Source organism: Dunckerocampus dactyliophorus, chromosome 5, assembly GCF_027744805.1.
Source record: "Dunckerocampus dactyliophorus isolate RoL2022-P2 chromosome 5, RoL_Ddac_1.1, whole genome shotgun sequence".
NCBI lineage: Eukaryota > Metazoa > Chordata > Actinopteri > Syngnathiformes > Syngnathidae > Dunckerocampus > Dunckerocampus dactyliophorus.
Window position 1 is genome coordinate 23,906,183 of NC_072823.1, and position 11,410 is coordinate 23,917,592.

At 43.2% G+C, this 11,410-nt stretch overlaps 1 protein-coding gene across 1 annotated transcript; it reads left to right on the forward strand.

Annotated features, from left to right (window-relative positions):
• Window positions 1-5,362: 5,362 nt before the first annotated feature.
• Window positions 5,363-11,202, forward strand: cpa4 (carboxypeptidase A4). Its single transcript, XM_054776532.1, has 11 exons — window positions 5,363-5,455; window positions 6,072-6,147; window positions 6,237-6,371; window positions 7,403-7,501; window positions 8,007-8,108; window positions 8,200-8,301; window positions 8,371-8,481; window positions 9,689-9,779; window positions 9,889-10,088; window positions 10,735-10,819; window positions 10,905-11,202. The coding sequence occupies exons 1-11, from the start codon at window positions 5,391-5,393 to the stop codon at window positions 11,090-11,092; spliced, it is 1,254 nt and encodes a 417-aa protein (XP_054632507.1). The 5' UTR covers window positions 5,363-5,390; the 3' UTR covers window positions 11,093-11,202.
• The last annotated feature ends 208 nt before the right edge of the window (window positions 11,203-11,410 follow it).

Consider the following 11,410-nt stretch of genomic DNA (forward strand, 5'->3'; position numbering starts at 1 on the left):
GCTACGTACCAGCAGAAGGATGTCTCTCCCAAAGTTGGTCGCAATGCGTCTGTGTAGGCTCTCAGTCGTACAGGAGTTGTCCATCGAGGAAAAGGCTTCTTGAGACGTCATCTGTACTTCTGTGTAGAAGGTGTCGGACGTTTCGCTCCTCATCCGAAGAGCTTCGTCAGCAAACTAATAAGTGCTGGTAGCTTAGGCCTTAAATACAGTAAGAGTGGGCGGAATTGGTGTGCCAACACCCTCCTCCTATTGGTTCGTTACACTAAGCCTGGGCGGAGCAGTGGTATAATCCTATCCTGTTATTCACACCTACGATAAAAGGGAAGTGTCGCTCCCTGAATTGGGTATGAACGACTCTGATACTGGCTTGTTAGCATCTATTGTTCTGGCTCGGCCCTGCCTTCACCTCATTTGCAAGACTAAGAGCTGTGGGTTTTGGTCTCAGTAACCTGCTGAACACAGGGTCCAAATTAAACCTCAAACCACCATTCCGATTCAATGATGGGTTCTGTTGTTTGACAAAAATAGCTTCCTTTACTCCTCTTTCAAACCATCTGTTTTCTTTGGCCAAAATCTTAACCTCGCTGTCCTGAAAAGAGTGATTGGTAGCTTTCAGGTGTAGATGTACTGCTGATTGAGGACCACTAGCATTGTCCCTGCGATGTTGATAAAGCCTTTTTTGGAGCATTTGCTGAGTTTCCCCAATGTAGTGCTCTTTGCATTCCTCATCTTTACAGTGGATGGAATAGACCACATTGCTCTGTTTCTGGTTTGGAGCCTTGTCTTTAGGATGCACCAATTTTTGTCTCAGGGTATTTACTGGTTTGAAATAGGTAGGAATTTTGTGTTGCCATAAGATCCTCTGGAGTTTTTCGGAGACCCCCGCTACATAAGGGACTACCACTCCTCTCCTTTTTGCTTCTGTGGGCTTTTGGGTTTCTTTCCCTACTCTCTTCTTTTGACATTTGTTAAAAGCCCACCGTGGGTACCCACAGGTTGAGAGCGCTCTCTGGACATGTTGTGTCACCTTTTTCTTTCCCTCAGCACTAGTTGGTATTTGTTCCGCTCTATGTTGGAGGGTCCTAATAACCCCTAGTTTATGTTGTAGTGGATGGTTTGATTCAAAAAGCAGGTATTGGTCAGTGTGTGTGGCCTTTCTAAAGACCTCTGTAAGTAGCTGTCTGTCCTTTCCTATAATTACCTTGCAGTCTAAGAAGGCTAGTTGGTTTTCTTTAGTGTCCTCGCGAGTAAATTTGATATTGGTGTCCACCGCATTGATGTGATCTGTGAAAGACTGAATTTCTTGTTTTTTGATTATGACAAAGGTGTCATCCACGTATCTAAACCAGTGCCTTGGTTTTGTCCCTGAGAAGGATGTGAGAGCCTGTTTCTCCATCTCTTCCATGTACAGATTCGCCACTATGGGTGAGACTGGTGAGCCCATAGCACAACCATGAATTTGTCTGTAGAATTTCCCTCTAAACTGAAAATATGTGGTGTTAAGGCAAATTTCCAGTAATTGGCAGATGTGGTCAGCACTAAGTTTTGTTCTCCGATGCAGAGTTGAGTCCTCGAGCAGTCTCTTCCTCACCACCGAGACTGCTGCCGAGGTGGGGACAGATGTGAAAAGTGAAGTCACATCATAAGACACCAAAGTTTCCTCTGGCTCCAATCTGAGGTCTTTGATGCTCGCCACAAACCCTTTTGTGTTCTCTATATGATGATCAGTGTTGCCTACCAATGGGGATAAGACTGTTTTTACATATTTCGCTACATTGTACGTGGTAGAGTCAATGCTACAGACAATGGGTCTGAGGGGAAACCCTTCCTTGTGGATTTTTGGAAGGCCATAGATACATGGTGTAGCCTCCCCAGGGTATAACCTATGATACATCTGTCTGTCAATTAGTTCTTCCTTCTCTAACTTTTGGAGACAGTGTATGATTTCTTTCTTATACCTACTGGATGGGTCCCTTTTAAGTTGCTCATATGTGTTGGCATCACTAATTAGACTTGTTATTTTTTCTTCGTAGTCCAATGTGTTGAGAACCACTGTGCATCTGCCCTTATCAGCTGGTAAGATGGTGATGCTCTCATCTTTCTGCAGAGCCGCTAATGCTTTCCTCTCACCTAACGTGATATTGGACGGTGGTGGTTTGGCACTACTGAGAAGGGCCGATATTCTCAGACGAAGGTCCCCTGCCTCTGTTCTAGAAAGGTTATTGTTCCTGATGGCCGATTCAGCTGCTGTGATATAGTCTACTGTGGGTATCGTTTTAGGAGTCACTGAGAAGTTGAGACCCTTGGTTAATACTGCCTTCTCTGTCTCCGAGAGGCTTCTGTCTGACAGATTTTTGATCCAATTTTCTTTAGTATTGGTCTGATTCCCCCCATCCTTAGTGTTTACGACAAGCTGTGGTCGATTTTCCAATAGAAGTTTCTGGAATTTTCCCTTATGCCTTTCTTTGGTTTTGCTATGGTGCTTCATATAACCTGATTTGGTAAATTCACAAACCTCCTGATAGGTTTCGTGCGTAAGCTTGGTTTGCAATCTCTGATAGAAGGTTTCTACTTCAGACTGTTTATTTTTTATCTCTATGTTAAGTCTCCTAATTCTCAAATTCTGTATTTTTCTGATGTAGTTTTGTTGCATTTTCCTTGCCAAGTGTCCTTGCTCAAGGGACGCTTGCCTCATGCATTTGGGGATTAACCTACTCTGCCTGCATCTAAGATTAAATCTGAGGTGGTTCCTTAAATCTGCTAATTTAAGAGTGGCCTTTTCTAAGCTACGTACCAGCAGAAGGATGTCTCTCCCAAAGTTGGTCGCAATGCGTCTGTGTAGGCTCTCAGTCGTACAGGAGTTGTCCATCGAGGAAAAGGCTTCTTGAGACGTCATCTGTACTTCTGTGTAGAAGGTGTCGGACGTTTCGCTCCTCATCCGAAGAGCTTCGTCAGCAAACTAATAAGTGCTGGTAGCTTAGGCCTTAAATACAGTAAGAGTGGGCGGAATTGGTGTGCCAACACCCTCCTCCTATTGGTTCGTTACACTAAGCCTGGGCGGAGCAGTGGTATAATCCTATCCTGTTATTCACACCTACGATAAAAGGGAAGTGTCGCTCCCTGAATTGGGTATGAACGACTCTGATACTGGCTTGTTAGCATCTATTGTTCTGGCTCGGCCCTGCCTTCACCTCATTTGCAAGACTAAGAGCTGTGGGTTTTGGTCTCAGTAACCTGCTGAACACAGGGTCCAAATTAAACCTCAAACCACCATTCCGATTCAATGATGGGTTCTGTTGTTTGACAAAAATAGCTTCCTTTACTCCTCTTTCAAACCATCTGTTTTCTTTGGCCAAAATCTTAACCTCGCTGTCCTGAAAAGAGTGATTGGTAGCTTTCAGGTGTAGATGTACTGCTGATTGAGGACCACTAGCATTGTCCCTGCGATGTTGATAAAGCCTTTTTTGGAGCATTTGCTTAGTTTCCCCAATGTAGTGCTCTTTGCATTCCTCATCTTTACAGTGGATGGAATAGACCACATTGCTCTGTTTCTGGTTTGGAGCCTTGTCTTTAGGATGCACCAATTTTTGTCTCAGGGTATTTACTGGTTTGAAATAGGTAATGATTATATATGTTTTAAGGCTGTAAACCCTCTCACCACACACTTTCTACACTTTTTTTAATGATCAACACAAGAAATTATGAAGTCACTCATGCATATTTCACTCCTGTGACCGTGCTGGCGCCATTCCGCTGTAGTGTAGCATTTTTGTATATTTTAAAACATATTGCTGCAGACGAACTGAAGATTCATATACAAGCTAGCAAGCTAGCATGGCACAGGAGACATGGCAGCACGGCAGACTGATTGACAATGGTCTCCAGGAAATCAGGACACAGAAAACAGTGGGCGGTGCAGACAGACGAGAAGAAGAGATAGAGACTCAACGTCCCACAATTCAATTCTTCATAAAGGGCCAGGCTCGGCCCGTAACAGCGCTCATACACTGTGATAAAAAAAAAAGAAGTACTAAAACAATCTTTACCAAAACATTCAAAAAATTCTGGTATCCACAACTCACATTTTATGTTTCAGAATCCATTTCTTTCTAGTGTTCTCACATTATTAACTGAAAACCTGAATGAAAAGCAGGCTTGCGGGCACCTCATGTGGTCATGGGGGCTACCTGGTGCCCGCGGGCACTGTGTTGGTGACCCCTGGTATAGCCTAACTGGTTGGACCCAGAGCCACCCAATACGGACCTGGACCTTTCGTCAATAAATCATTTAAGCGTTTTAAGTTTGTGGTGCATCTATTTTGCCCAGCGCATCTTTTTTTTTTTTTACTTTACAGACTTTACGAGTTAAGCCATCCCACTTGATGCTACTCAGCCAAATCTGTGCATTTGTGACTCCAAATACAACAGTGACGGATGAAAAAAAAGAAGCAAAGCGAGTGACACGGAAGAACGAGTGAGACATACAGGAAAGAAGATAGAAGAGTGAGATACAAATAAAGAGGACAGCGAAACTTGATTGGCGCTAAACATAGCGGTTCTAAATATAACAGAGACAGATGAAACAGGAGAGAAGCGAAGCAGGTGACACGAAAGAACAAGTGAGACCTACAAGGAAAAAAAGACAGATACATTTCATAGATACAAATAAAGAGGCGAGCGAGACCAGTGAAAGGTATGGGAGTAGCCCACTTGCTACTCCGTCCCTCCCTCGCCCTGGTGGAAGAGTGAGAGGACAGCGAGACAACAGAAAAATAAATTCACACGGCGCTCAAAGAAGAGAAAAGTGGACAATGCTTTCAACCCAGAATGGCCACACTCTTATTTTCATTCTTCCCTCCGGAAGCACAAAACCAGTAATATGCTCAGAGACTGTGGCACTCATAAAAAGTGGCAATGTGAAAATATGAGACACAAAAGTTTTTGACCAAACATACCCCCCTCAGGTTTGAGCTCAGGTCACAGAAAATAAGCAGCCTCAGAGCACAATGTGAACAATCCACCCCAATCCTGAGCAGCAAGCAGGAAGAGGTGGGAGAGAATGCTATTCTACATATACAGTCCCTTTCATGACGCCAAACATACAAAGCGATGTATGAATAATACATACATTTGCGTGACACTGTCCGACTCTTATCAATGTTCTCCAACATGTTTTTTTTGGGGGGGATTTCCTAAAAAGCCAGTGTGGAAAAGACCTAGTGGTCTGCAGCTGGGACTTCCAAAGATTAACTCAAGCCGAATCAGCATGTCTCTCATCGACATAACACTTTTACTGGCAGGCTGTCCATGTGAGATGGGAATGTTCCACCTGTGTCAGCGGCTCATATTTAGGTGCGGACTCCTCATTGACTCACTGAGGAGGGTGCCAAGATGAGAGGCCTTTGGGTGCTGCTGGCGCTAGTGACTGCGGCCAAAGCCGAGCGTGTCTTCAGTGGGTACGTGGTTTTTTTGCGCACATTTGTGTTTATTGTTCGTGACCTTTAAGATCCTCTGCAGGATGTCTTTATGTGATTACGAACTATGTCCCTGCTCATTTTGATTAATATTAATATTCATATGATCACAATCAGAATTCATGACTCATAAAAGGATTTCCAATGAAAATACAACACGCGGGTTATGCAGTATTAATAGCGAAGGGGAATATGAAGGAACAATCGCCTTCAACAAAATCTGTCTTGACAAAGATAACTAGATCAATCACATTCCACCAGGCATTCTCTACTTGTTTGATTCATTCATAAAGATATTTTTGCTCATGTCGAGATGTGGCCGATGATACTAGATTGTATTAGATATGTGCAGGGGTACCTAATGAAGTGTCCAGTGAGTGGATCCCTCATCTGACTCTTTTCAGACTAAATTTTACAGCAAATAAGTACTTGCTTTATGAAGTGAAGCTTCCCCCTCAATTGCCGTCTGTTCAGCTGACAGAAGATAATTGTGTGCTGTGTAATTGTGTCAGTAAACAGTGATTGTAGTCTTTCAACGTGCTTCATGTGAGCAAAATATGAACAAGAAGGTGCAGAGACTGAAGCGATTCTCCTGCAGAGATCATGTCATCCGGGTCAATGTGCAGTCAGAGGGTCAGATCCAACTCCTGCAGGCCCTGGAGGCGGAACAGGAGGTGTGCAACCACACACACACACAAAGCAAGCACAATAAACGAAGAGTGTGGGATTAAATTGTACTTGACTCTTACTCTTTGCACGCCAGCTGGACTTCTGGCTCCATCCGGTCTCTACCGAGCTCCCTGTGGACATCCGAGTGCCTCGCTCCAGTCTGAGTGCTGTCAGGGAATACCTGGACGCCCACGGCATTCCCTTCACCGTCATGATTGACAACCTTCAGGTGGTCCACATTCTCAATTCGCTCCAAAAACACAACATAAAAACATAATGTGCTTTTAGAGGTGTAACAGTAGGCCATAAGGATGCTTGGTCCATACCTCAGTCACGGTTGGCTTAATTTTAAGTACGGTAAGAAAACAAAATGCCGAACATAAAACTGCTTAACTTTTTGTGTAAACAGCTTTCATGATTTTTCAAATGAAACATAAAAAACTGCTGGCGGGTAATTCTCCAATAAATACAATTCTCAATCAAAAACAGGAAAATTAAAGATGGTAAAACCAATCCAATGCTGGTAATACTGTATTATAATCTTTGCGATCTAGCGGCTGAGAAATTTAGTGTAATATCTAATTATATATCTCATTAATAATGAATGCCATTCATTTTCTATGCTGCTTAATCCTCACTAGGTTCATGGGGGTATGCTGGAGCCTATCCCAGCTGACTTTGGGTGGGAGGCGGCTATTTTACTTTTACAATGTGCAGGGGGCCAATAATAAAAAGGCTGCGGGCCGAACATGGCACGCAGGCTGCACTTTGAACAACCTGGTCTACAGTCTTTCTTTTGAATAAAGTGCAGACAAGTGCAACATCAAGAGTATGAAGAACGCGAGTGATTATTTTATTTTTAGTCAAGTCAAATTCCTTATTGGCTGAAGTGCAGCATTAATAGTTCCAGCTTGTAGCCCCGTTGCCTATCTCTACTGAAAAATAACAGCACGCTGCTTTCATGCTTATCCACGCTGCTTTCATGCTTATGTCTTTGTCCGTTTACGTTTTTCACCGAGAAGTATGAAACAGGAGATTTTAATGACGGACGAGGGAGACTGACTTCTCCTTGGCACCATTGCTTGCCATGACTCTTGGCAAGGTTGATATGCATTCTGCTTTTCGGTACGCCTCGGTACTGTACTGAAAAATCTGATTATGAATGTACCGTTACACCCCAACTAATTAGTATTAACTAATTTGCCATTCGGGCAACAGCAAAAGGTCATCACTGAAGCAATCTCTTCTCTCCTGTGTTAGGATCTTCTGGATGCGGAGAAAGCTGAGATGGAGGAGAACGAGATGAAGGAGCGCAGCAGCAGAAACTTCAACTTTGGGGCCTATCATCGCCTGGAGACTGTGAGATATCATGTTGATATTTCCTAATTTTGTCCAGATGAAGCAACGTTAAAAAACACATGCTTCATAATGAAAAAAGATACGCTACGATACCACTACTGCCACCTTCTAAACTGGCAGCACCCAACCAGATTCAACGCAACCACAATAACAAACATATTGTTAAATGAGTACAGTGTTTCGCCTCAGTTTTCAGCTTTGGGGTGTGTGTGTATGTGTGTGTGCATGCGTGTTTATGTGTGGGGGGGGTTGGGAGGCTAATTCATACACTGACGTTGATGCACGTCCATGCGTGCATCAGCCGACTGTATCGCTCCTCCACAGTTAAATTTCACACACTTTCATAACAGAAAGCAATAAAAAACACAACAAATTAATCCACAAATGCATTTCATTAACGTGAAGGGCGCCCCCCGAACATAATGGCATGGGAAACACTGATGAAGCTTTTTGCAAAGGCTGATTGTGTACCTAGTGGTGCCTTTCTGGTTTGTTTGTAAAACAGATCTACAGCTGGATGGACACACTGGTGTCTCAGTACCCTACACTGGTGACAAAGGAACTGATCGGGCGGTCCTATGAGAACAGGCCTATGTATGTGCTCAAGGTAGGAGGAAGCTGCGGTTGGCTCTCAGCAGATCACATTGCTTGTTCTTCGTGAAATGTCCGGTCCCTTTTTTAACCTGCTGACTGTATAGTTTAGTACCGGAGGCACCAAGCGTCCCTCCATCTGGATTGACACGGGCATCCACTCCAGAGAGTGGGTGTCTCAGGCTACTGGTGTGTGGACCGCCAACAAGGTATTCAATGTCGTGAATGGGAAATGTGATTGTGGACATGTAAAACGAGTGCTTCATATTATTATTTAGATTGCCTCGGTTTATGGTACAGACGCCTCTCTGACGTCCCTGCTGGATACGATGGATATTTACATGCTGATCCTGGCCAATCCTGATGGCTACGTGTACAGCCACACCAATGTAAGTCAACCCAAAATAATCACCTTAATCAAAAGACTTTTGATTAAGACCTGTGCCATTCATTCAAATGAAGAAAAGCTGCTATGTATGTACCACAAAATTACTTGTAATTGAACTAAAAACAAACATACAGTATATGAATTCAAAATTGAACTGCTAACCTTTCAGCGCCACCTTTCAGTGTCAGCATGGCTTCTTATGTGTTATGTCATTTCTTCAGCTTGGGGAAGCTTACTCTCTTCACTTCCCACCAGTATTGTGGTTAAAAACAGTACAGTACCATTATCAGAGGCCCCTAGACATGAAATAATACCTCCATTGATACCCTCACACTCATATTACCCAATATAGCAGACATAATAACAGAAAAGAAGCCATTCAAGACATAATAAGACTAAATAAAGACTAACTAATACTCGTGTGTGTTGCTGTAAATTAGTTTCTGTGGTAGGTGAGCTGAGCGGGGGTTGGACAGGAAGTGACGTCGGGGGTTCAGAGTTGAATTTTAGCTTGGCGTGGGTTACGGCCGCTACAGTAGCCCTTGTTAGGGATTATCGTGCCTCTTGTGAGATCATTCAAAAATGCAATTAAAGCCTGTTGCGCTGGCGATGAAGTCTGTTGTTTGTACAGTACGTCTCACCGAACGTTACAGTAACATTACTGACACCTAGTGACCAGTGTGGAATACTACACATCATTACGTCTCTGAATGAATCTTCTGAGTGCCTTATATTAGTATTTTACTTCATTTAGCCATTTTTATGCTTGAAAATGCCTTATTTAGGCAGAAAATAACGTAAAATTTGCTTAAATATAGATATATTTTTGACTAATAATAGCTAATAATAGGCCTCACTGAACCACAAAACAGCATAATTTATTAAATCAAATATTTTTTAAAAATTGTGATAGAGTGAAGCTGTGAAATTTGAAGTGCGAGAGTATCGCAAAATTAAAAATTTTCTTTGCAATTACATGTAGTTGCAACCTGCGATACGCAGAACATATATTAATGCTTACCGTTTACATTTCTTCTTCAGAACATTTAGGTACAAAAAAATATTTGGGTTTGTATTACTTGCGTCCTCTGCTGGTTGCCATCGTTTAAAGACATAGCAACCAATTGTTTGGAATGAGCGGCTTCCACATATTTGTCACTTTGATGTCACATCTCAAAATGTCTCAAATGAAGATGTCTACTCGACAGGACAGAATGTGGCGCAAAACCCGATCAAAGAACCCAAGTTCTAGGTGCCGGGGAGTGGACCCTAACAGGAACTGGGATGCAGGCTTTGGTGGTCAGTAGAAGCAAAGTCAGACATGAAAGACATCTTATTCATGTTCCATTCCCATCAAAGGTGCTGTGCTGCAACAGGTGATGGTGGATGTTTTTGGACTTCATTGCAGGTCCCGGGGCAAGCAGGAACCCCTGCTCGGACTCCTACCACGGGCCCTCTGCCCACTCTGAGGTGGAGGTGAAGAACGTAGTGAACCTGATCAAGAGCCACGGAAACTTCAAGTCCTTCATCTCTGTGCACGCCTATTCCCAGCTGCTTATGTACCCTTATGGGCACTCCTGCAGCCACATTCCTCATCACAACGAGCTAGTAAGAAGACCTCAAGGAACAATGTAGCAGTTTGTTATCATTTTGTAATTCTGCTGCTTCATACTAATTAGGCATGCAGGGTCACACTCAACAAAAATATGAAAATACCACTTTTGTCTTTGCACCTCACAAGTGTGTCATATCAAGATGCTTAGGCAGTATAATTAGATTGCAGAGTTGTGCCTTAGCCTGGCCACAATAAAAGCCCCTCCACAACGAACACAGGTGCATTTTATTGAGGGCATTTTGAATGCATAAAGATGCCGTGACGAGATCCTGAAGCCTATTGCCCCATTTTTTAAGGCTCTGTACGCAATTCCCGAAGGCTGAAAAGATCTCAGTTCTTGCATACTCACCGAAAATGTCACCCTAGGCAACATAGGCAACACCTGCGAGATCGATGAATTACCTCAGCAAAAAGGAAGTGTTTTGGAACACAGATTAGTACAGTACAGTAGAAAACATTTTACGTCTTTGAGCTCATCTCATGAAAGATAGGCGCAAAAACAAAAGTTTTGCATATAATATATTGTTGTTGAGTATATCCTTGGCCAATAAAGCTGAGCTCAGAAGATGTCTTATTCTCCTTCCACACTGTTTGTATCTGATCTGGAAGAACTTATCCTGTCCCTGTGGTTCTTTGTAGGACTCCCTGGGCAGAGCTGCAGTGCAAAAACTGACTTCTCTTCACGGCACCAGGTACAAGGTCGGAAGCATCTGTAAAATCATCTGTAAGTGTATTATTTTAGCTTTCACGACGTCTCCCTAACCACTAATACTAATATGAACCCAACACAATTACGGTCCTGCCCTCAGATCAAGCCAGCGGCGGCAGCATCGACTGGTCCTACAACCTGGGCATCAAGTACTCCTTCGCCTTCGAGCTGAGGGACACCGGTCGCTATGGTTTCCTCCTGCCAGCCAATCAGATCATCCCCACCGCCTCCGAGACATGGCTGGCCCTCAAGCACATCATGGAATACGTCCGCGACCATCCTTACTGACACGGTCACCCAACATGTCAAAGTTGATGACTTTTTTGTGTCTTTGCACAGCAGAAATTTGGCCTTTTTTGCTTTCATTTCAGTAATAAAAAAACACACTTTACATGGCATACTGTATGTAGTGGTTTGTTGTTTTTTTTTACTCTCATTCCATTGAGAATGTAGGAATTCTGTAGGAATGTAGGAATTCAAAGTGTTTAAAGTGCAGTTGAGCCCTGCAATGGTGAGAAAACACAAATAATGGACACACCTATAAAAAGCCTCTAATCCAGGAATGTACACACTTTTTCAACTTTTTACTTAGTCAAAACCTTCTAC

Coding starts and splice junctions, on each gene's coding strand:
- cpa4 (XM_054776532.1), top strand. CDS start 5,391: ATGAGAGGCCTTTGGGTGCTGCTGGCGCTAGTGACTGCGGCCAAAGCC. Junction 5,456..6,071: donor GCCGAGCGTGTCTTCAGTGG/GTACGTGGTTTT, acceptor ATTCTCCTGCAG/AGATCATGTCATCCGGGTCA. Junction 10,089..10,734: donor TTCCTCATCACAACGAGCTA/GTAAGAAGACCT, acceptor GGTTCTTTGTAG/GACTCCCTGGGCAGAGCTGC.